The sequence below is a fragment of the Capricornis sumatraensis genome, chromosome 13 (genome assembly GCF_032405125.1).
Source record: "Capricornis sumatraensis isolate serow.1 chromosome 13, serow.2, whole genome shotgun sequence".
Lineage (NCBI taxonomy): Eukaryota > Metazoa > Chordata > Mammalia > Artiodactyla > Bovidae > Capricornis > Capricornis sumatraensis.
The window spans coordinates 48,063,031-48,087,842 of NC_091081.1; the positions used below are offsets into that span (position 1 = coordinate 48,063,031).

Genomic DNA, 24,812 nt, shown 5'->3' on the forward strand with positions numbered 1-24,812 from the left:
CAGCAAGATTTCTATAAAAGTCAGTGGTTGGTGGTGTTGATGTACAAGTACCACTTAGTGATCAGTAAGTCACGAATACTTAGAAGAAGAGTTTATTTCCAGAAAACTGGATTCCACCATGAATGGGGCTTTTGGTGGCTTAGTCTCTACTTTCTCATCTATTAAGTGGGAATAGTGAGATTAAATGAGTTCTCTAATGCATATGCATATAAATGAACTGGCCAGTATGGTGGCTGCATATGGTTGGCATTGTGTAAGCATTTGGACTTAACTTTTTACACTTCTAAGATGTGATTTTTGTGTGTGTTTTGTTAATTATGTGGTGTTTTAAGTTATATATATTATGATGCAAAATGTATTTTTAATTCTTGTCTTTATTCTTCTCTAGGGTCACTACTGAAAGAGAAGTGGGAAGCATTTGGTCTTAGACTCAACCATGCCCAACAACAGATGAAAATGACTGAGAATGCCCTGTTGTTTGCATTTGTAGAGGTATTTTGCTTTGATTGTTTAGGTTAAGGGAATGTTGAGTTGATGCAAAATGCAAGTTAAAGAGGCTACTGTTCTGTCTTCTCCTCATGTTGACATTTTAGGGCTTGTTGCTTAGAATAGTAAACACTTAATGAAAGAATTCTTTGGGGGGTGTTAAATGTCTCTCTATAGATGTGATAAAGTCTTTTTTATATAGTTTAAGATTTTAATTAATTTTGGCTGTGCTGGACCCTCACTGCTGCCCGGGCTTTTCTCGAGTTGCGGAGATGGGGGCTCCTCTCTAGTTGCAGTGCCCGGGCTCCACATCGCGGTGGCCTCTCTTGCTGTGCAGCACAAGCTCTAGCTGCAAGGCCTCCGTTGCTATGGCTCCCAAGCTCTAGAGCGCAGGCTCAGTACTTATGGTGCAAGGCCTTAGTTGTTCTGTGGCATGTTGGATCTTCCCGGGTCAGGGATCAAACCCGTGTCTCCTGCATTGGCAGGCGGACTCTTCTCCACAGAACCCCCAGGGAAGCCCAAAATTGTGTGTTCATGAGCACTGTCATTATTTTGTAAGATGCAGTTGAGGATAATTCATGAATTTTTTATTGTTTTGTAGCTGTGTTTGTGTTTGTGGGTGGGAGATGGATTTGGATCCGTTCATGTGGGCTACATTTTTTATTCCAGTGCATGAGCAGTTGTACTGTTTTCTGTCCTGTGACCTTGCAGGATCAGTGTAATTGAATATTTGTGACTTAAGTTTTTTTTATATTTTTATTAAAGAAAATCGTGATAGTCTTCAGACCTCTCACCCTAAGGGTGATGCAAGAATCTTGCTTGAGATGATGTCTTAATGAGAGAGAGGTCCTTCAACCATATATCTGTTGTTGTGGAGAATTTAGACATCAGCTCTTCATCTTATTACAATTGTTTTTAAAATAACCAATGAAATTATCAAGTGCTGTCAAAATAGGGTTTATACCTATTTCATGACTTGGCATCACACTGAAGTTCCATACATTTGGTCTGTTTTTTGTTTTTTTTTTTTTTTTACTTATAGAAGATTCTTTATTAGGATCACCGTGAAAGCAAAAATATAAAGCACTTAAATAACACTAAAACAGTTCAGTTTCTGATATGTCAGTTGAATGGATTATAAGGTTTGTTTTTCAGTGCTTTTGAAAATAGAACTGCAAGAGATAAAATCAGGAGGCGAGGTTCATTTTGACATTCTTCAGAAACTGTGAAGACTCTATATTACAACTACTGCACACTCTTGGTCATTTATCTTTTCTTGGTGTACTTACAGCCTCACCCTGTGTTTATTTTGGTTGCTTTTAGTAGCCATTTGGATGCTTTTAAACATCTGAATACATTGTAGGTTTTTATTTACCTCACCACCCATATAATGCTGTGGCCTAGGTTATTGCATCTCACTCTTAGGCTCAAAGATATTTCTTTGACCTTTTTGGACATTTGAAAAAAGTTAACTTGACCTTAGCTCTGGTGGCCACTTGGCACCATTGGCATCAAGGCATAAGCTCATCAGGCAGGAGCAGTTTGCCCCTGCCTCTGCTCTAACCCTGCTCTCATAACTGCTGTTGGTGAGTGTGTCTGCATCTGAAATGGATCCCTGACATTTGATTTCATCTTCTAGGGTACATTAGCTCAGGCCCTGAAGAGAGGAGAGTGGATTTTGTTGGATGAGATTAACCTGGCTGCTCCAGAAACTTTAGAATGTCTGAGTGGTTTGCTTGAAGGCTCCTCTGGCTCCCTGGTGTTGCTGGATCGAGGAGACACAGGTAGCTCTTGATCCTCCTGGGGCTGGACTTGACGCAAGGCCTTTTGACCTCTTTAAAGTAGTGTTCTTTCAGTTAGGCAGATTGCGTGGGCCTCTCAGTGTGATTTATTTATTCTGTAGATAGTAATTCTATGCAGAGTCTTACTGTTAGGTGTTACAGGAATGAAAAAAATAAAATAATTTGTCAAAGCATTTGGATAGTGGGTAATAAAGCACACTCACTCAGTGACAAAATACACACTGATGAATAGGTGATGAAACATAAATAGCACAGATAACCACACCATAAGAGATGGTAGAATGGCAGCTTAAAATTAGGTTGTATACATAGATCTGGAAACTGATTTCAGTGGGGTTTCACCAAAGGCAGAGATGGTTGAGCAGCCAGTAGTACCACCCTTGCTGAGCCTTGAGACAGACTGATTCACCCGAGGGCTCAGTGGAGTTAGTCTTCCCCCATCACTTACTGTTACAAGTTATTGAGAAGTTATAGTTTTCTTCTAACAGAACCGCTGGTTCGTCACCCCGACTTCCATTTATTTGCATGTATGAATCCAGCAACTGATGTAGGCAAAAGAAATCTCCCACCAGGAATAAGAAACAGGTAAGGGGACATGGCCTGGTAACTGTAGACAGTTTTAAAATTAAGTTCTCTTGATTTATTGATTGGTAGTAGTAATATAATCAACCCTCATAACTGCTTGAAATTTCTTGACTGCTGATAGAGGAATGTTCTTATTTGTCATACTTTCTTTCTATAGGTGGTAGGAATACAGAAAACTCTTAACACTAGGGAATATTTTCCTTTGGGTTGTTAATTTGACATTTAATGGTAGTTAATCCATTTGATGGGCTGGATATTGTTGAAAACAGAAATCTTTCCTTCTTCAAATAGCCCTTTGGCTATTAGAAAACCTTCATATAACGAAATAACAGTATCTCATATAAGGTGCATCTTAGGATGAGTCCTTTTGGATCAGGCTAACGATTTGTAAAAGGACATTAAGTTTCAGTTTTCATCTTTAAACATTCAGTAACAGGGGAAAGATTTTTATGTATGTAGCATTGGGAAAAGATATATGAGCTTGTTTGTTGTTGGTAACCTGTTGAATCTAAGTTTTAAAATAGTGTTAAAACTTTATTAAATCTCTTCCCACATAATAAAATAATAAAATAGTAATAATATAATAAAAACTTGGGCAAATTTTATCAACCATGAGTTGTATTTTCCTTTGCTGCAACTGTTAATTTTTGATGTTGAGGGGACTTTGTTGTTGTTGTATGTACTTTTTGTTACATGTAGTTGTGATCAAGAACACATTCTGAGATTTAAGAATAAGGATGTGTGTTCAGTCACTCAGTCGTGTCCAACCCTTTTACAACCCCATGGACTGTAGCCCACCAGGTTCCTCTCCCCATGGAATTTCCCAGGCAAGAATACTGGAGTGGGGTTGCCATTTCCTGCTCCAGGGGATCTTCCCAACACAGGGATCAAACTTGTGTCTCCTGTGTCTCCTGCATTGGCAGGCAGATTCTTTATCACTGTGCCACCTGGGAAGCCTGAGAATGAGGAAGAATAAGCCTTATTTTTGTAACTGTTTTTGCAAGGGCTGTTTGATTTTTGTCTCACAGTAGTAGTAGTTATAGTGTATATTTTGGGTAATAATTATGTTATTTTCTATTTTGTTATGATCAATCTGTATCCCAAGTTGAAAGGCTTTCGTAATTCATATTACAAGTGGGTAAAATGAGTTGACATAACTTTTATCTTGTGTTTTTCTTTGTTAAGATAGATGTATTAACTTCCTCAATATGGCAATAATGGAATAATTGTCTTACAGGTTCACAGAACTTTATGTAGAAGAATTAGAAAGTAAAGAAGACTTACAGATTCTTATTGTGGATTATCTGAAAGGCTTGAGTGTGAATAAGAACACAGTGCAAGGAATCATAACGTGCGTTCTCTCTGGTTTCTCTTTATAAACTTTTCCTCTGAACAGAAAAATGTGTCTCATGCATATAAATTTTCTTCTTTTGCTTCTAACAAGAGAAGACTGATGGAAGGATTATTTAGACTTCATTTTTAAAGCTGGAAACTATGGACTCCCTTGGATTTTCCTAAGGAAGCTATTGAGTTGGCCAAAAAGTTCATTTGGGTTTTTCTGTAAGATGGTAGAGAAAAACTCAAACTTTTTGGCCAATGTAGTACATACAGAGCTTATGAATCACTGTCTATGAAAATATGTAACAGATAATACTCTCCTAATTACTTCTGTATTCACAGCTGAGAGTTTTGAGTCCTTGGAGGATTCAAATTCTTTGAGGAGATATAAATAGTATTTTGATTTGCCTTGGTGAAATCCTTTGTGCAGTGTGCGTGTTAGCCATAAAAGTGGGCAAAGCTTGATATAATTGATTGGGTCTGATTTGGAATTAATAGGGCTTAGCTGAATGATCTATAGAGTGGTGGTATGGCTCGATGCTTTTGAGTCTCATTCCTCTTTTTTGCATGCCATTTGGAGAGGGTATGGTCTTTGTATCAGACACCCTGGATTCTAGTGCTGGCTCTGTCAAACTAATTCTGTCATCTGGGGCATGTCACTTAATTTTCTCTGTGTCCTCTAAAATGAAACATACGTTACGGGAAGATTTTGAAGTTAGATCATGTTAGTGTTTTACTTTGCTTTTTATGCTTTGTTCCTTTTTTTTCTTTTTTTAATACAAATAGTTATTGAGTTGCTTAGGTGTTAGGAGTACAGCTGTAGATAGAATCTTTGCTCTTTTCCTGGAGTTTTAATTCTGCAGGTGAAGATAACCAATAAATAAAGAGACATGTACTGTAATTTTTGGTTGTGATAAGTGAAGAAAAATAACACATAAAATGTCAGTTAGAAAGTAAGACGTGGAGCCCTGTTTTAAATAGGTTAGTCAAGGAGACATTTGTCAAAGGGCTTTGGAATGGTTTATCACACCACATTTTAAAATCTGAGTTTTGTTAGCCAAGAAATAGTACAGATATTCAGAAAGTGGGGATAAAGCAGTGTGGCTCTTATAAGTGCTGATAGTACAAGAGGTGCATGTTCCATATATAAAAACTCACACTGGAATGTAGATTCTTTCTACAAAAGAAAGGATATCTAGCTAGATTGAAAAGAGGCAAGCCAGATCCCATTTGGGCAAGAACCTGAGTTTTATCTCTGACACACACTTGGTTACAATTGATTTTGTGGTCTCTGCTTATGAATTATCATGACTTTTTGAGTTTTGCATTTGATGTTTCCATCTGAAATTTCCATCTTGTCACCTTCTGAACTTCTAATGTATGTGGTAATGAAAGTAGACATGGTCACCGGTTATCAGTCTTTTTACAGCTTTGTCATTGTTGGTTATAGCCATATTTGTAGACTTTAAAAAACACCATGACTTTTGTTTTCTGTGTGCTTGCCCATCACCACTAGAGTTTATACAGGGATTTCACATGACTCTCATATTAAAGCCAACTCTGGAACCCTGTGTTAGGATTCCAAAGATTCTTGCTAAGTACCTCTTAAATCTCCCTGTCTTTTCCTTAAGAGTCAGATTTCTCACCTCTCCTCTTTCCATCCTGAAGGAAACTGATCCATCTTCATTTTATTATTTTTTGATAGCAAGTTTTATGTAAGCTTGGCCACTTAATCTATAAAAATGACTCTTGGCCCTTCTGTAGAAGAAACAGGAACAACAGCAAAATAATAACACTTATTGGTTACTGAGCTGCATTCTCTCTGTAGCTTCTACACTGCTGTGAGGAAAGAGTCTGGAACAAAATTGGTGGATGGGACCGGCCACAGACCTCACTACAGCCTTCGGACTCTGTGTAGGGCCCTGCGATTTGCAGCTTCCAATCCGTGTGGCAACATACAGCGGTCGCTCTATGAGGTCTGTGTACAGCCTGTGTGGCAGGGAGCTTGGGGGGTGGGCATGCCCTGGGGAGGGAGGCATGGGGATGCAGGTGCCTGCTCTGCGTGTGCTTCAGTCAGACTAGCCCAGGATGTTTCATCCGGAACTCTCGCCTAACCATCCGCCTTTTTCTACCCTTGTAACACGTGTAAAAGTTGTCCTGTGCACCAGCACCACTCGAGAGGTTGAATTGTGTTCTTGGAATAAGCTGGCCTCTTATTACAGAAGGATAACTACTGTTGTGTATATTTGTGTTTTTTTCTAGGGCTTTTGTTTGGGTTTCTTAACACAACTTGACAGGGCATCACACCCAGTGGTTCAGAAGCTCATTTGTCAACACATTGTCTCTGGCAATGTAAAAAGTCTGCTGAAGCAGGTAGGTTCTTTTTAATCTTTTTCTGAACTTTCATTTATCTGGCTTCGCGGTGTCTTTGTGGCTGTGTGCAGGCTTTCTCTAGTTGCGGTGAGCAGGGGGTCCTCTTGGTTGCAGTGCACAGACTCATTGCAGTGACTTCTCTTATTTCGGAGCACAGGCTCTAGGCGCGTGGGCTCTACAGCACGGACCCAGTAGTTGCGGTGTGTGGACTTAGTTGCTCCATAGCAGGTGGGATCCTCCAAGACCAGGGATTGAACCTGTGTCTCCTGCCTTGGCAGGTGGACTCCTATACACTGTACCACTAGGAAAGTCCTCTTTTTTGATTTTTGATATAACATAAATGAAAGGCAGAAATATCAAATTGTTAGCTGTTTAGGTTTTGTGTTTTTTTTTTTGCAAAACTTGTTTCTATTTATAAAAGCAATCAGTTTATCCCACAAAATTTAAACATTAGATAGTGTCTTAGTATCTAAGATAGTACCTTAGGTGGTGAAAAGTCATGGTAATCCTACTCTTTGGAGATTTAAGCCCTATAGATTGTCCTTTCCTTCTAAATCATATATATATAAAATTTGTTAAAATTTTTATATATAAAATTCTGATATTTGTGTGTGTGTGTGTGTGTGTGTGTAGCTTTAGCTAAATTCTAATAAGAATTCTAAGGTAAATTCTAATAGGGGCATACTCCACTGTATTGCATTTTGCTTTAATGTACTTCCCAGATACTGCAGTTTTTACAGATTGAAGGTTTGTGGCAACCCTATGTTGTCAGTTGATGGTGAGCATTTTTTTAGCAATAGAGCATTCTTAAATTTAGGTATGTACATTTTTTTAGACACATTATTGCATGCTTACTAGATTGTAGTACAGCGTAAACATAACTTTCATATGCACTGAGAAACCAAATTTTTGTGGGACTGTCTTTATTGCAATATTGACTTTATTGCCGTGGTCTGGAATTCAACCTGGAAAATCTTTAGAGTATGCCTGTATATATCTAATATAAGTGTTATAAAGGAGACCATCACATAAGAATGTTCTGTATCTTCTTTCTTAGTCTGACTATATCCTAGATGTATTTCTATGTCTGTACCAGAAATCACTGTGAGTGACATGCTTTCTGATTGTCACTTAGCATTTCATCAGAAGCTTACACCATAATTTATTTGCACACCTCTCTTTTGATCAGTGGTTGGACTTTTTTCCCCCCTTTCCTTTTCGTTTTTCTATTACACACGATTACCATTTCAGTTCAACAAAGGGAATCACAGAATGCATGGGACCGAAGGAGGCTGATAGAAACTGGCTCACGAAATGTCTTGTTCACATGTCAGTTGCTCTCACTTTAGGAAGAAAAGGCCATTGGGACTTAGGAGTACTTGGATTCAATGTTTTTTCCTTTTGAAAAATTATACAAGTAACACATGAATATATACTTTGGGTAAACTGTGAAAACATTGAGAAAAGACTCAAGCTTGCTTTGGTTATCTCAATACAATTCCCCTGCACTTAATTTTTGTATGTGTTCCTCATGGTTACACATGATGGAGGCTTAACAGTTCTTTTTTCTTGCTACTCTTCTGCCCGACTGAGGAGTCCTTAAAAGCAGTGCCTACAATTATGGCTTCAAGTCAGAAGGCTAAAAGAGCACTTTTCTGTAGCTATATTTGTGACCACCACTTTGCCATTCTTATAGATCAGAAATGGTCGTTTTGTATAAATCAGCTTAACTTCCGCCACATCTTCAAAAGATTGTGCCTTTACTACAATATTATTCTTAACAAATTAGTTTCTCTGGGGGGTTGCTTTTATATTTAATGTCTTCTAGGGGATTCAGAATTTAGTGGTGTAACCCCACCCCCATGCCCCCACTGCAGTACAACAGTGGCCTTGTTTGGGGAATGTGGTTTATATGAAACACATATTTTTGACCAAAGATGAGAGAAGAGAACTGAGTCATAAACTATCTGAGAAATTATTTTAATTTCCCCCCAAATCTACCTACCCCTACCTGAGTTTTAAGACCAGTACATGTCACCATTTTGTTCTCATCCCTCAAAGTAATTTTATTTTCATGTTCATCTGTGGATTTTAATGTTGAAAGCATCCAGAAAAAGGCAGCATCCTTGGTGACAGTTCACTTCCCACTCTACACCCCTCTCTGAGAGAATGCCATAGCTGTCATGGGACTGTGGTTTATTTCTCTGACCCTTGTGTCTTTCAGCCTATTCCAGAACCGAAAGGAGGTAGGCTTATCCAGGTGGAAGGCTACTGGATTTCGTTGGGAGACAAGGAGCCTACAATAGACGAGACATACATCCTCACGTCTTCCGTCAAGCTGAACCTGAGAGACATAGCCCGAGTGGTCTCTGCAGGGTGTGTGGATCTTGCCTCTCACAGCTCTCATGTCTCACCAGCATAGGCGTTGCTCAAAGTCCAGTCCTGCTTCCTTAACTTTCAAAGAGCTTTCCTGTTACTCATTCACTGAGTGAATAATTACTTTCTAAAGTCAATCCTGGCACTTTTCACGTGGCACAAAAGACCATTTATAATTGTACCATTTGGTGGGAGCACTACCTGTGCAGATAATTTTCGCCATTATTAAGATTGCCTTTTACTATTTTGCTGATGGATACTCATCACCTATTATTTGTTAAGCGAGTAATAGCTAGTCCCCAGGTTCTTACTAGTGCAAGAGGGGCTGGAATTACTTTCTTCAGTAGTTTCTCAGTAACTGTTTTTATATAGAAACTGCTCAGGGCTTAACAAATATTCCATTCATAGTACATAAGCATATAAAAACGTTCTCTTAGGATATTAAATGTTGTAGTCATTTTTTTTTTTTAATGCTATATGATTTGATTCTGGTTTTTGTCTTTTTCTAAATTGCTTTACTGGTTGATCTTTTAAAGAACCTATCCGGTGCTGATTCAGGGAGAGACATCAGTGGGTAAAACAAGCCTGATCCGGTGGCTGGCTGCAGCTACTGGTAACCATTGCGTGCGTATTAACAACCATGAGCACACGGATATTCAGGAGTATATTGGTTGTTATACATCTGACTCCTCAGGGAAGCTTGTGTTTAAAGAAGGTAGGATTATTATTCTGTTCCATGGATTTCCTCAAGCAGTCTTTAGTCTTCAGTTGAGGCACATGGACGCCCTAATGGCTGGCTTTTCTTCCTCCCTGGGCTCTATGATAGATAAGTGGTGATGGTTAGGGCTGATGCTTCCTTTGGGCCACACTCATCTTGTCAACTGTAGACAGGACTAGGGCCCAGTTTTGAAGAGTGTATATTTCCTTGGTATTTAGCACCACAAATTATTTTCGGACATGACTAGCTGCAGAGAGTAATTTGCTTTGAAATTTAATGATAATCTAGGATTTGTTGATTGTTATATAACACTTTGGACAAATTTATGCACTGATTCTCAGTTTTTGTTTCCCCTAAGGTGTTCTTACTGATGCTATGAGGAAAGGCTATTGGATTATCTTAGATGAGTTAAATTTGGCCCCCACCGATGTGTTAGAGGCACTGAACAGACTGCTGGATGATAACCGTGAATTGCTTATAACAGAAACACAAGAAGTTGTCAAAGCACATCCTCGCTTCATGCTCTTTGCTACCCAGAATCCCCCAGGACTCTACGGAGGCAGAAAGGTGTGTAGCACTTGTCCCTTTACTCCTGTTTGTCACCACATTGTGTAAGTCTTCTTGGTAAGACTATGTTTTTACCTCTTTTGAAGGATTTTTCTTTTTATAGTGAGTAGCAGAGCCTCCATTTTGGAAATTTGATGCAAAGGCCCTCTTTATCATGTTCTCTGCACATTTCCCAGGTGCTTTCTAGAGCCTTCAGGAATCGGTTTGTGGAACTGCACTTTGATGAACTGCCTAGTTCTGAGTTGGAGACGATCTTGCATAAGCGGTGTAGCTTGCCACCGTCCTATTGCAGCAAGTTGGTTAAAGTCATGCTGGACCTTCAGGTATTCCGCCTCTCCATCACTTAATGACAAATGGACTGTGTTGGTCAGATTTGGTAAATAGAATCTGAGGCCTCCTAGGCTAGAAACAGCAGTCCGTCCATCCTTTTATTATTTTTTTTCAGAGTAAAGATCTTATCTTTAACATGCATTCCATTAATATTCATTTTTTTGGTTTTGTTTTATAATTTGACAATTTAATAACTAAAATTTTTCTGATAATTGTGTATGATGACATTCCCTACTTGTGGATAATATTGAAACATTTGCTATGGTTGAAATTTGGCATTGACAAAGTGCAGTTTTTGTTTTTTAAATGGATAAAATAATCCTTGTATGGACTTAACTAAAGAGATCCATCCTTGTTGTGACTTTTCTTATGAACTCTACAAAGCTACAAGTTTTTTTTCTTTTTCTTCTTTTAAGAATATCCCATTTATTTTGGGGGGTTATAAGTGATTTTTACCAGAATTAAACGTTTTTTAATCACTCCCTAAAAAGCTAATAATTGCCACTCTTACTACGGTGGTCCTACACTATGGGATTACTTTTCCTGCATGTTTGCCACTACTTGTATTATTTTTTGTAATCTTTTCCTATGTGTTAATCTTTTCCTATGGGAGCCTAAATTTGTTAGGAATTCTGTACTTTGTGCTTGCTATCACCTTTTTTCATTTGTTTTGGTGCTCTAACAGTCCTATCGCAGAGGTTCTTCAGTGTTTGCTGGAAAGCAAGGCTTCATCACCCTCCGCGATCTGTTTCGGTGGGCTGAGCGATACAGATTGGCTGAGCAGACGGAGAAGGAGTATGACTGGCTGCAGCACTTAGCCAACGATGGTACGCTCTCAGCACATGCTCTCCGACTGTTAACTTAGGGTAGATCACAAGCTATGCTGTTAAAACAAATCTTGCTCGAATTGTGGTCAGTATATATACATTTTACTGGGCATTGCAGGAACAGAGCCTTTGTCCCTCAAGTCTAGACTGCTGTTATTAGCATCCTATTTCTGCAAGGCCTCTGTTCTGTTACGTTTTGGTTGCTAAGGTTTTCTTGCTCGTACCTTCATGCCACCTGTGGGAGTCAGGGTATGGACATAGTGCCATTAGGAGTTTAGGCAGGAGGTTGGTGGTTCTTGTGCACCATTTACCTACAGTGTGGTGACCATGCAGAATCCTGCTTATGCCTTAGAAACTTGGAGAAAACTGACAGATTAGATAAAACCAGAGTTCTAAGAGAAGGCAGTCATGTCATCTGAGACTCAGATTTGGTCATTTTGGTATAATCAATTGGAAGAATTTGTATGCTTCTCTCCATGAAAGGCTTTCAGAATCTTCTGATTTGAGAGATCTTGGTGAGTCATTAATAGGCTGACTGAGAAACCTATATGCAGGTCAGGAAGCAACAGTTAGAACTGGACATGGAACAACAGACTGGTTCCAAATAGGAAAAGGAGTACGTCAAGGCTGTATATTGTCACTCTGCTTATTTAACTTCTATGCAGAGTACATCATGAGAAACGCTGGGCTGGAGGAAGCACAAGCTGGAATCAAGATTGCCAGGAGAAATATCAATAACCTCAGATATGCAGATGACACCACCCTTAGGGCAGAAAGTGAAGAGGAACTCAAAAGCCTCTTGATGAAAGTGAAAGAGGAGAGTGAAAAAGTTGGCTTAAAGCTCAACATTCAGAAAACGAAGATCATTGCATCTGGTCCCATCACTTCATGGGAAATAGATGGGGAAACAGTGTCAGATTTTATTTTTGGGGGCTCCAAAATCACTGCAGATGGTGACTGCAGCCATGAAATTAAAAGACACTTACTCCTTGGAAGAAAAGTTGTGACCAACCTAGATAGCATATTTAAAAGCAGAGACATTACTTTGCCAACAAAGGTCCGTCTAGTCAAGGCTATGGTTTTTCCAGTGGTCATGTATGGATGTGAGAGTTGGACTGTGAAGAAGGCTGAGCGCCGAAGAATTGATGCTTTTGAACTGTGGTGTTGGAGAAGACTCTTGAGAGTCCCTTGGACTGCAAGGAGATCCAACCAGTCCATTCTGAAGGAGATCACCCCTGGGATTTCTTTGGAGGGAATGATGCTGAAGCTGAAACTCCAGTACTTTGGCCACCTCATGCGAAGAGTTGACTCATTGGAAAAGACTCTGATGTTGGGAGGGATTGGGGGCAGGAGGAGAAGGGGACGACAGAGGATGAGATGGCTGGATGGCATCACTGACTCAATGGACGTGAGTCTGAGTGAACTCTGGGAGATGGTGATGGATAGGGAGTCCTGGCGTGCTGCGATTCATGGGGTCGCAAAGAGTCGGACACGACTGAGCAACTGAACTGAACTGAATAAGCATGGAGAAGAAATAAAACTAACCCATGAGAGTTGCATTTGATCTTCTTAACTGGTAAAGAATAGAGGAAGGAACTTTTTTTTTTCCCATCAAGATGTAACAACATGTAACAGTAAAATGGGGGAGGTGCTATATTATTTCATATAAAGCTCAATATGTTTTTATATATGTGGATATACATATGTAAATCACCACCTCAGCTAAGATTTAGGATATTTCTATTAATACTTCCTCGGAAGATTCCTTCAAGGCTCTTGCCAGTCGTAACTCCTGGAGGTAACCACTCCTCTGACGTCTGTCACCAGTGATAGATTCTGCCTGAGCTTCCGCTTGGTCTAAACAGTATCATGCAGTGTGTGCTCTTGTGTCTGGCGAATTTTCACTCAACCTAATGTGAGATTCAACCATGCTGTTTTGTGTATCAGGACTTCATTCCTTTTAAATTATTACTGTGTTGTAACCCAGTGTGTGGAGATATCATATGTTTGTCCATTCTCTTGTTGATGGGCATGGGGATGATTTCTACTTTTTAACTATTAGAAACAAAGCTGCTCTCAACATTCCTGAATGTCTTTTAATGCCCACAAGTTCATTTGTGTTAGATTTACCTAGAGGTCATGTTGATGGAGTGAACAGTTAGTTGTAGTAGGGTCTCTTTGTTTTCCAAAGTAGGTCTTCAGGTTTCCTCTTTATAGCAGCTAATGCTCCATACTCTCAGCGTTCCTTGGTGTTAACACTCAACAGTTCCTTTTTTTTTTGTTTCCAAGGTTTTATGCTTCTGGCAGGCCGAGTCAGGAAGCAGGAGGAGGTGGTTGTGATTCAAGAAGTCCTTGAGAAACATTTCAAGAAAAAATTATGTCCTCAATTGCTCTTCTCCAAAGAAAATGTCCTAAAATTGCTGAGTGAGTAGGCCATCATATCCCAAGGAAAATGAATTGAGTTGTACTCATATTAGAACCTAAATGTGTACTCTGCCTTTGATAGGTAAATTGTCTACTCCAGTATCCACCTTGGAATCTAAGTTCAGCCACATCGTGTGGACCGAGGGCATGCGGCGACTGGCGATGCTGGTGGGAAGAGCATTGGAATTCGGTGAACCAGTGCTGCTGGTTGGAGACACGGGGTAAAGTCGGGAGACAGGGTTCTGTTCCATAGAGTTCATGCAGCACTTGCCCTTCTGGATGAGAGAGTCAGTAGGGTGCTGGTGTTTGGGGGAAGGGCTCTCTGAGGCAGAGGGCAGAGGCCCTGTATTGACCAGCAGTCTCTGTGGCTTTGGTGAGGCTCTCCCCAGGGCTCCTCTCTCTTGCTGCTTGGGGTGTTTGTAGAGGTGTATTTGAAATTCACTCTCCTTGCTAATCTGGTGTGTGTCTCTCACAGGTGTGGGAAAACTACTATCTGTCAGGTGTTTGCAGCCTTGGCAAATCAGAAATTATACTCAGTCAACTGCCACTTACACATGGAGACCTCAGACTTCCTGGGGGGGCTGCGGCCGGTGAGACAGAAGCCAAATGACAAGGTGTGTCCAGAGCAAGTGATGATGTTTCGCTCATCTAAAGAACTGAAGTTGGCTCTGTACAGGAGTCAGCTGTGGGCTTTTTGTCCATGGTGGGGTGTTTGAGTCCAGATTTGATATGTATCTTATCTTCATATTTTCACTGGTCTACATGGGGGCTCCATGAGCACCCTGTCACACAAGTTCTGTTCCTTGTTCCTTGACCTGTATTTTCTGCAGAAGGACCTTTTCACTAGAGGACACGTGCTGGCTATGTGTGTATTGTGTTGTGGAGCTACCTACTCTTTAAGTTAACCCTCTTCTTTTCCAAATCGTAGGAGGAAATTGACACATCAAGACTCTTCGAGTGGCATGATGGGCCTTTGGTTCTGGCCATGAAGGAGGATGGCTTTTTCCTCTTAGATGAGATCTCGCTGGCTGATGACTCTGTCCTGGAAAGACTCAACAGGTACACGCGTGTAAGAGGTTTGCCCTGTGTTTGATGCTTTTGCTGGTCTGGGTTTTATAGATACTGATCCCTGTGCACGGTAATGTTCTTCATAGGTCTGTTGAAAATGTTTGAAAACGATGGTGAGCAATTGCTCTTTTAGGCTTTAGCACTCAGTTTCTTCTTTAAGAGACCTAGTTCTTCTGTTTAGCTGTTAATAATCAGAAAGATGGGACTGTGGGATGCTAGGGCTAAAACAAATGAGTCCAAGTTAGAATCCTTTTTTAAGGCAAATTATTACATGGCCATTGATTTTTTTTCTCAATAGAGTCAAAATCCTAGGTGTTATTGCTGTAAGGCCTCTCAGTACCCCAGGACAGGACCCTTACCCTCCACTCAGACCTGACTGGCTGCACAGCCCCCAGCCTCATATTGGTGTTGGATGTGAGAGCCTGTGCTTAAGTAAGAAATCAGGCCTCTCTGGAAACATTTAAGCAAAGCTTGGACTGCTGATTTTCCAGAAGAGAAAGGAAACTCATGCATCAGAAAAGGTGACAAATGAACATTCCCAAATAATATGGCTGCACGAGTACCAAAATCTAATCAGAAAAAGCAGTTTAAGGATTTTCTTAAGCCTTCAATAAACTTACAGAAACCTGCTTTTTGGACTGTGAAAGACTTTAGGCAGGACAAGAAAAGTAAAACTTGAAGTGAACTCGCCTGTTTGGAACATGGCTTCCAGAAATTTTTTTAATGACAAGAAAAATATGCGTGAGATTTCAGGAATATCCTGTCCGGTAGAAAGGTGCCCCGGCAACCAAGGCAGGACATCTTGGCCACCCCACGTGTCCTGCTGGATGGACCCCTGATGACCGAGTGCCAGCAGCGATTGCACTGGAAGTGAGGGTGGTTCACCTGACAAAATCCCCTGAAAGCAGTAGCCACTGTGGGAACCAACCGTCTCTCATGGCTCTTGGGCAGATACAAAGCACCGGTAAAACAAAATTGCTGCTGAGCATGAATTACCAAAACTGAAGGTCTTGTGCAGTGAAAATAGTAAGATGCAACAGTCATTGAGACCTTAAGACTCAGCAGATTGGTCACATGTTTAGAAAAATAAAGCATTATTTAAAGTACATATTCAATCATGAGATAGAAAAAAAATGTATTGCTAAAAGTAGGATAAATGGACATAGCAGAATAACTAGACAAAAGGACCTCTGATCAGTGTGGATCTTGATGATTAACTGTTTTTCTTGATTGAGATACAATGTACACATCATGACATGTACCTGTTTTAAATGTATAATTCAATAAGTTTTAGTAAATTTACTGAGTTTTGCCACCACCGCAATCTAGTTTACACTTCCATCATCCCAGTAGGACCCCTACTTTGCATTTACAGTTTATATCTGATGCTCCCTCATGCTCCAGGGATCTGCTAATCTGCTTCCTGTCAAGACATTTCATATAAGTCATCTCTTCTGTCACTTTGCATCAGTGTTTGGAGGTCCATCCATGGGTGTAGCCTACATCATTAGTGTGCTCCTTTTTATTCCTGATAGTACTTCCCTATGTTGATAATAACACTGGATTTTTTTTCCACTCACCTTTGGTGGTATTTGGGTTGTTTCCTCCACTTATGAATAATGCTGCCATGAATCTTTGCACACAAGTCACCCATTTTTAAAACAAACGTCTTAATAGGGCTTAAAGTAGAAAAAAGAATTCTTTTCCTTTTGATCAGAACTATTGTTCCATGACACAGGAATTAGGATAACTAGTAAAAAAAATTTTGAAGTTTGTCATAGGAGACCATTAACTAAAGTGAAAGCTCAGCAGAGAAGATGATTTTATTTTCTTTTTTAAGAACTCTGTGACCACAAAAGAGAATACAGAAGCCTTTTCTAATCTTAAATTCTCCAATTTTTCTTCCAGTGTCCTTGAAGTGGAAAAGACTCTGTTATTAGCTGAAAAAGGCAACCTTGAGGACAAGGATAATGAGGTAGAGCTGTTGACAGCTGGGAAGAAATTCCGTATCTTGGCAACCATGAACCCTGGGGGCGACTTTGGAAAAAAAGAGGTAAAACTGTTGTTAAAGCATCATTTTTTTCTGCCTTTTGACCTCAGCTCACTGGCACCCACAAATATAGTATGTAAAAATTCATCTAGAATTTTATGTTGCATAGAAACTGAATTAAAAACAAAAAATCCAGAATGATATTTCAGAGTCATTATAAGGTTGAAAAATAATTCTAACAGATAAAACACTTCCTTACTTGACGTTTCCCTTTTTGTATGTGCGTGAAATTTCATTGTTTCAATCATTTTGCCTGGCTTTCTACATGTGTTATTGTAACAGATTCTCATGGGAGCTGTGTGTGTAAGTTATTATGCTAGTTTTATGGATGAGAAGAGTTGAAACTGAAGTTTATTCTCAGGTTCCGCTCCTGAGTCTACCCTGCTAAACACGGGAGATGAGTAATTTTAAAGTGGCATGAAAGCAGTGGCAGCCGAGATCCTGTCCTGGTTTTGCAGGTGGAGCGAATCAGTTGTCTCAGGGGTTGTGTGGGTCACCCTCAAACTTGGTAAAGGAGAGGGTGAGGGCAATGTCTTCTGTTAAGAAAGTGGTATGAGGGTCCAGTTAGCTTGGAGCGCCCCGAACCCCATGGCTCTCAGGCTCGTGAAGCCTTTCAGTGAGAAGTCTGCATTGTGTTTGGGACCCTGGTCTGTTCAGATTAGGAGGGAGGGGTGGGCTGATTGTTGGTCAGGATGGTGAGAAGAAACAGATTGATCAGGAGTAAAAGCTATTAAGATTCTCGGTAACTTGGTGGGCCCCTGGAATGTGAAATTGATTTTTGAGACCTATTTTTCCTCAGTAGTATGAGAAAAAAGATGATCACTGTGTTTCGAGAAATGTACTGAGAAGAAATAAAATACGTCACAGTTTCAAACAAAATATGAAAATAGGCTTCTTGGCAAGTGGAAGTAACACAGAAAGATCTGATTTCAAAGTTGTGTGTGTTAACTTGCCTGGCAGGTTTGCTTGAGTTTTTTTGGACAGAGATTGCCAACTTTTACCGAAAGGAAAGCTACCTTTTGGTTTGCATGCCTTACTTCGGACAGAGTTGGGATCCTGGAACTGGGGCCTGGCTGAGCCAGGATGGTGCTGAGCAGCATGTGGTCCTGCTGTGCTCGGCCAGGTAGACAAAAGTACGATGTTGATCCAGTTGTCCAGTAAAAGGAAATCATTGGTGCACTGTTGTGAATGGGGGTTATCTGACTTAGGGGAAGGGTAAGAGAATCCAGACTGAGGCAAAGGCTCTTGAGACTGGAGGACTAAACTGTTCATTGTCATATAGGCAGTAAATATTCACCTCTTTACCTTTCACTCCCTTTGAGCCATATCCAAGTTTTCTCCCTCTACTTCAGACAGCTCTCCCCTGTGGGAGGATAGCATTTACTTCTTCTAAGCCACTGGTTAAAGTAGATGAAGAGAAAGTAAAGGGAAGGGCCTCTGCTTTGGGGAAGGGGTTGGGATTTGGGAATCATCTACTGGGGCTGGAATCCTCCTTGGAGCACGGACTCCATGAGACCTTGAAGTTCTCTACCATGATTATAAAGAGAGTGATGGGAATATGAGTTTAGGGAGTGTGGCGGAGATTAATGAGATGACATGTGTTAGGAGCCAGGACAAATAGGTGTTCAATAAATTATAGATAGTAGAAGAGGTAAGAAAAGAAGCTCCAGGTACTTGACAGATTTGCAGCCAACAGTCAGAAGATTTGTTTTCTAACTTTCCTCGCAGATATTCACACTAGAATTTGTGTTCTTTGTAGCTATCTCCTGCCTTAAGAAACCGCTTTACGGAAATATGGTGCCCTCAAAGCACAAGGCGTGAAGATTTAATTCAGATCATCAGCCGTAATCTTCGTCCAGGATTATCTCTGGGTAGAACAGATCATAAAGGTGAGAGTATTCAGGGGTGTGGGGTGGTAGTGGGGCAGAGAAGCTGTGTGTTGGAACGAAGGGAGTGGGACATTAGTAGTATGTGCATATGGTATGTTCTAAGGAGAAATGGGGACGAATAGATCTAAGGAAAATTCTAGCCTGGTGCCTTCTACTAAAGTATCGCTCCTTCACCAGGGTTACTAAAGTTTAGCTTTCTGATGGTTTCACCCTTTGGCTATCTTTATAATAAGATTGGTTATTATAAAATATATAATATTTGTTGGCTAAAAATAAGGGAAATAAATACAGGTTTTTTTACTTGGCTGTGCCATATGGCTTGAGTTCCCCAACCAGGGATCAATCACTAAACCACCGTGTAATTCCCAGGAAAATGTGGTTTAAATTTTAGTGATTATCACCTTTAGAAAATGTTATAGAATTTTTAGATGTGTTTTTTCAGTAGTTGTCAGCTAACATATTATTTCGCTTTAAAACTTCTTTTTATTATGAAAATTCTCAAACACAAATGAAATAGAGTAGTATTTTAAAAGCTACCATATACTTATAATCTAGGTTTAACAATTCTTAGAATATTCAGTGAGAGCCAAAACATCTTTTTTTCCCCTCTCTCTGTTAATTGAGCGTTGATTGCCTTGATGTTTCCATATTCTTGGCATCAAACAGCCTAAATTTAGGACCTAGATCTGGTCTGAGCCTTAATACATGCCCTAATCCAAGTAGTGTCTGGATCACTTTCCCCTCTTTCTTAAAGAATGTGAAAGGATATCTGCTTCTTTGAGACTGACATTTATGAATACTTTATTTCTTGGAGCAGTTTTCAGGGCATGTTCTTAGAGACTTTAATTCTCAAGTTTTCTTTCTGGTTTTTGTTTGTTTGGGGGTAGGGGTAGAATGCTGTTCATTGAACCCTATGGAAATGTGATTAAAGTTGTGGACCTCGTTTTCTTAGAAAAAGACCATCTATGGGCCCCAGGTTGCAAAGCCCCATTCTGGAGTCTTCCTAAATAGGTCTTCCAAACCTCTATGCTTCCTTGTGTCTTAGGGGCTGACATAGCTGAGGTGATGCTGGATTTCATTGACTGGCTGACCCACCAGGAGTTTGGTCGAAGGTGTGTGGTCAGTATCAGAGATATCCTGTCCTGGGTCAACTTCATGAACACGATGGGGGAGGAAGCTGCTTTGGAAAGACAGGAGACCATCTCCACGGTGACATCTTTTGTCCATGCCGCGTGCCTAGTGTACATAGATGGAATCGGCTCAGGTATGTGGGCTGGTGAGAACAAGGGGTTAGGCTAGAGGGGACCATGAGATGGAGCAGGCCCAGACCTCTGAGCCAGGGGCTGTGTACAGATTTATGTTAACATTTCCAAGACTCACAGTGATTCTCATTTTACTATTTTTGGGAGGCGATTGTTATAAAAGAGTGGAGAAAACTTTTCACTGCTTACAGACCAGGGATTAGTAAGCATGAAATAGTGATTCTGATAGAAGACTGCTGGTAATGCTCTTGAAGAATTTAACATGGTATTTCTTAACACACTCATTTAGAGTTAATCGGCTGGAATCGTGTAGTTTTAAGTTTACTACAGTTTATTAAATGTAATAGTTAAGTCTTTTTTCAGCTGTGAAAATTAGAAATACAAGCCCACATGACTAAAAGTAATACCACACTGGTTGCTCTCTTCTCCAGGCTAGTTTATCATGGCGTTACTGGAGTGCTTACTGAATAAGCTGCTGTTGAATTGATGATCTGATGGTTTTGGGGGAGCAGGGAGTCATACTTCTTAGGGCTGCTTACATTGGCTATTGTAGTTCACCTAGAACTCCGGCTGCACGGTTGTAAAACTTGGTACCCTGCTGTCATTTGATGGACTGATCCTCTTTCTTCTAGGGGTAACTTCCTCTGGGTTTGGTACGGCACTCTTGGCTCGCAGAGAATGTCTGAAATTCCTAATCAAGAAAGTTTCCAAGATAGGCCGACTTACAGAAAGTCAGAAAAACGAATTGAAGATTTATGACAGACTCAAAGACACAGAATTCACTGGGTTAGATAACCTGTGGGGAATTCATCCATTTTTTATACCAAGGGGTAAGAATGATCTTAAATAAATGAAGATTCTCTTGTGGTTCCTAGATAGTTGACTTTCATTGTGACTTTTAATTTTAGTGTATCATACTCATGATTCCTTTGGAACTAGATAACTGAGTTAGAATCTGACTTGGTATAATCATTATTGTGTGGGTGGTTAAAATATATATAACTGGCATGCAGAAATAGATAATATAGTCTGATATATGAATAAATTGTCCCATAAAATGCACTTATTCTTGTATTAGTGCTCAAAATAAGACCTTTCCTAAAGTGGTGATTCAGCCCATAATGTTTCAACCATAGAACCTTATCACCTTTTACAAAAACAGTTTTGTGTACCCTTGAGGGCAGGCATTATGTCACTCACCTTCCTGTCCCTGGCATCTATCATGTAGCCTAACAGTCATAGACATTCAGAAAATGAGAGATGGATGAGTAAATGAGTGGTTAAGTGGGAAATGCAAGTGGATTTAAGTTATAATCCTTGCTCTTATTAGATTGCCTCTGTCAAATATTTAAATAAAGTAGTTAAATATCTTTCCAGGGTACTCATGACTTTTTGGATTATTGCTTCTCTAGCAGAGTCATTTCTGGAGAAGGAAATGGCAACCCACTCCAGTACTCTTTCCTGGAGAATCCCATGAACAGAGAAGCCTGGTGGGCTACAGTCCACGGGGTCGCAAAGAATCGGACACGACTGAGCGACTTATTTCTTGTCCCTCCTTCTTCTCTGTGTTAATAATTGTTGGGCTCCAAGAATACACAGAATTGTGGGGGTTCAGTGATGAACTAAACCAGCCCAGCTTCCTGGCTGAAGAACATTGCCCCTTTCCCTCTCCCTCATCAGTGGTACTGTTTTCATCTCTGATGTGGCCCTTGTGATCTAGCTATTAGATCCCTTCCTGAAGCCATCATGGTGGTATTCAGTTCTCTCATGTAGGAGCTGAGTGCTTGTGGCTTGGGACTTGGATAGTCCTTGCTTCTGCTTTCATAGCTGAGAAAATAAATGCTTTTCTAGCTCCACTACAAACTGATGTACCAGTCTGAAACTTCTTCCAGAAGACATAGTGCATAAATATTAAGCCCTATAAGACTGGTATTAGTCCTGCACTTCAGCTACAAGATGCATCCTGAATTATCTGGTGGCTTAAAACCTTGAATGAAATTGTTTATGTGGAACCATCTGGCCTGTATGCCTAGCTTCTGCTTGAGTTTTAGGAAAATACAAGTACAGGGTAAATTGTACAAGCAGACGGAGTCGTGATTCCAGGTATAGGTTGTGAAAGGAAATATGCAAAGATGCATGCTTGTAGTTCTGACCTGTGTATAGACATAAGTGTGGTCATCACAGATGAAAAAAGCTTGCTGCTGGTTGTTGTTGGAAGGCACTTTATGAACTCAGAAGTGAGAAAATATATTGAAATAAGGTTAAGCATTTTCACCACAGACGGTACTTCACTGACTGACAGTCTACTTGGTGGATTTTTCTAATCTCCAGTTGATATATATATATATATATATATATATGATTTTGTGTGATGGCCAGCTTATATGTGACTTTTCTCCACTTCAGGCCCTCTCTTGCATGGGAATAATATCGCCGACTATGCGCTCAGTGCAGGCACCACAGCTATGAATGCCCAGAGGCTCTTAAGAGCTACCAAACTGAACAAACCCATCCTACTGGAGGGCTCCCCTGGTGTGGGCAAGACCAGCTTGGTGGGAGCCTTAGCCAGGGCTTCAGGCAACACGCTTGTCCGAATCAACTTGTCAGAGCAGACGGTAAGCTTCATCATGCTGCAGCTGATGGGGATAAGTATAGGGAGTGATATCTTTATCCATTATAGTGTTTCCTAGTCAGAAATAATTATGAAGTTATCAGAGCCCCAAATATTTCTTGGTGATGAATATCGCAGCAACATTATCTACAAACCTTATTCTCCCTCCATCCATGTTCATTAATAGATGATACCTGTAGTATTAGTCTCTCTAGATGCTTTACTCTAACTCTGTTTTGAGATAGAATCACCCACTTTGGTATTTATTGTAATATAACCTGTTTGTCTTTGTCCTTTCTAAAGAAATTAATTGCAGATAAAATGACTTTTAAACAGTCTTATGAAACTAGGGGACAGAGATGACAAATTGGAATCTTCTGGGATAGGGTCTGGGAGCAGAGCCTAGGCATTGTTTTGGTGTTTTTTAAGCTCACCAGTTTGTTTTCAAGCACAGCCAAAGTTGAAAACTGTCATCTAGGACTCTAGTTGATAGATTCTTAGAGTGCTGTGATGAGAAGGTGCTCCTGGGCTCCTGATTGTGAAATTGATTAGTTCTCTATTGGGTATAAGAATAAGAAGTGGCGTGAGGCCTAAGTATCATTTTAGACTTGGGGTCTTGGGATCTAGTTAATTTTTATAATGTTGGCTTCCCCTCACTTCTTTTTCTTCTCATAGGACATCACAGACCTGTTTGGAGCTGATCTGCCTGTTGAGGGTGGCAAGGGAGGAGAGTTTGCCTGGCGTGATGGCCCCTTGCTGGCAGCCCTGAAGGCAGGCCACTGGGTGGTGCTGGATGAGGTGAGAGGACAGCCCACCAGGCCAGCAGATAGGATCAGATGTGGGAGGAGCAGGGCAGAGTTTGCATGACTCGCGGGCATTTTGCACGTTGTTGTTGGCTAGTAAAGACAAATCCTCCAGTGAAAAGAATCCTCTGTGGTTTCTTTTACGAGTAAGGAAAATGGAAAAGCACGTACGGAAGCCCCTCTGCATATCACCGGCAGACTCTCCTACTTTGGGGAACTAGCCTCCAGAAAAACAGCGCCTCTTCACTAATTTTATTCTCTAGTCTGTGGTAGGCTTGCTGTGTTTCTATTTATTTTCAGAGATAAACATAGTTTACAAATAGTGCCAGACCACTTCATTTCAGCCGAAAGGTTGGGGAAGGTTATAGTAGGAAGAGCCACACAAAACTCTGGTGAGAAAGCAGTCAGTGTTACACGTGCAGGTCGGGGGTAGACAGTGACCAGAAGAACAGAGTGCACCATGAGACACGTAAGTGCTGGGTCTCTATAACTGACAGGCAGCTAGAGAGAGAAGGGAGATGTGCTGCACAGAATAAAAAATTTAAGGTGGTGGCCCAAAGAACTGAGTTACTTTGGTGTGTTCAGGAAAGGGCGAGCAAGTAGTGGTGCAGGTTAAATGATAATTAGTGGTGAAAGCACCACAGATCACTTCTGACACAGGCCCCAACAGGTTCCCTAGATTCATACCCCGTTGAGTCTGCGGTGACAGGACTGCCATGGGATTCCTTTTCTACTGAGCTGCTTCCTACTCATCTTGAGAAGAGATTAAAGAGAGGGACAGATTTGCCAGTCTCCCCAACCTTCCCTCCCACCCCCCACCCCCCACCCCCTGCTGAATTTTTGGTGAAAGATACCTCATAGGATAACCATTAATCAGAAAAAAAAAAAGAAAATGCCTGGTTTCAAAGCTTGAGACTGTTGACTGAATCATATTTTGTGGAAATGCATGTAGGGACTACTAGGCAACCTGGACTTGAAGTCATTATGTAAGAGCAGCTTTTAGAACTTGACCCGTATGAAGGTATATAGCAGAGTTTGTGCTTTGAGTACTTGTGTAAACGTGGCACTTGAAATTCTAATATAATCTGATTCTTGGCTCATTTGCATTTTATTGATTCACATTTCACAGTTGAGTTTTTCCATGTTATCTAAAAACCACCGATACTTCACACCCCTGAGCTCTAACTCAGGTGAGGTTAGCTCCATTTCAGCTCTTTTCATTTCTGGGACACACACAAATCATACTTGTTATTCACAAAACTGTTGGCATCATTAGATCCACATTATGTGGTTTATATCATGA

General features: G+C 40.5%; 1 protein-coding gene across 1 annotated transcript in view; it reads left to right on the forward strand.

Moving 5' to 3' along the window:
* The window catches only part of MDN1 (midasin AAA ATPase 1), a 145,385-nt gene that overhangs the window by 45,538 nt on the left and 75,035 nt on the right, over positions 1 to 24,812 (forward strand). Inside the window, exons 17-37 of the mRNA XM_068984913.1 lie at positions 389 to 492; positions 2,126 to 2,270; positions 2,777 to 2,873; positions 4,111 to 4,224; positions 6,040 to 6,187; positions 6,474 to 6,584; positions 8,809 to 8,960; positions 9,497 to 9,675; positions 10,037 to 10,245; positions 10,422 to 10,568; positions 11,261 to 11,402; positions 13,692 to 13,826; positions 13,909 to 14,047; positions 14,302 to 14,440; positions 14,755 to 14,885; positions 16,803 to 16,947; positions 18,704 to 18,833; positions 19,879 to 20,097; positions 20,728 to 20,925; positions 22,502 to 22,710; positions 23,382 to 23,504. Coding sequence (XP_068841014.1) covers positions 389 to 492; positions 2,126 to 2,270; positions 2,777 to 2,873; positions 4,111 to 4,224; positions 6,040 to 6,187; positions 6,474 to 6,584; positions 8,809 to 8,960; positions 9,497 to 9,675; positions 10,037 to 10,245; positions 10,422 to 10,568; positions 11,261 to 11,402; positions 13,692 to 13,826; positions 13,909 to 14,047; positions 14,302 to 14,440; positions 14,755 to 14,885; positions 16,803 to 16,947; positions 18,704 to 18,833; positions 19,879 to 20,097; positions 20,728 to 20,925; positions 22,502 to 22,710; positions 23,382 to 23,504 — 3,116 coding nt within the window. The remainder of the gene's footprint in view (positions 1 to 388; positions 493 to 2,125; positions 2,271 to 2,776; positions 2,874 to 4,110; positions 4,225 to 6,039; positions 6,188 to 6,473; positions 6,585 to 8,808; positions 8,961 to 9,496; positions 9,676 to 10,036; positions 10,246 to 10,421; positions 10,569 to 11,260; positions 11,403 to 13,691; positions 13,827 to 13,908; positions 14,048 to 14,301; positions 14,441 to 14,754; positions 14,886 to 16,802; positions 16,948 to 18,703; positions 18,834 to 19,878; positions 20,098 to 20,727; positions 20,926 to 22,501; positions 22,711 to 23,381; positions 23,505 to 24,812) is intronic.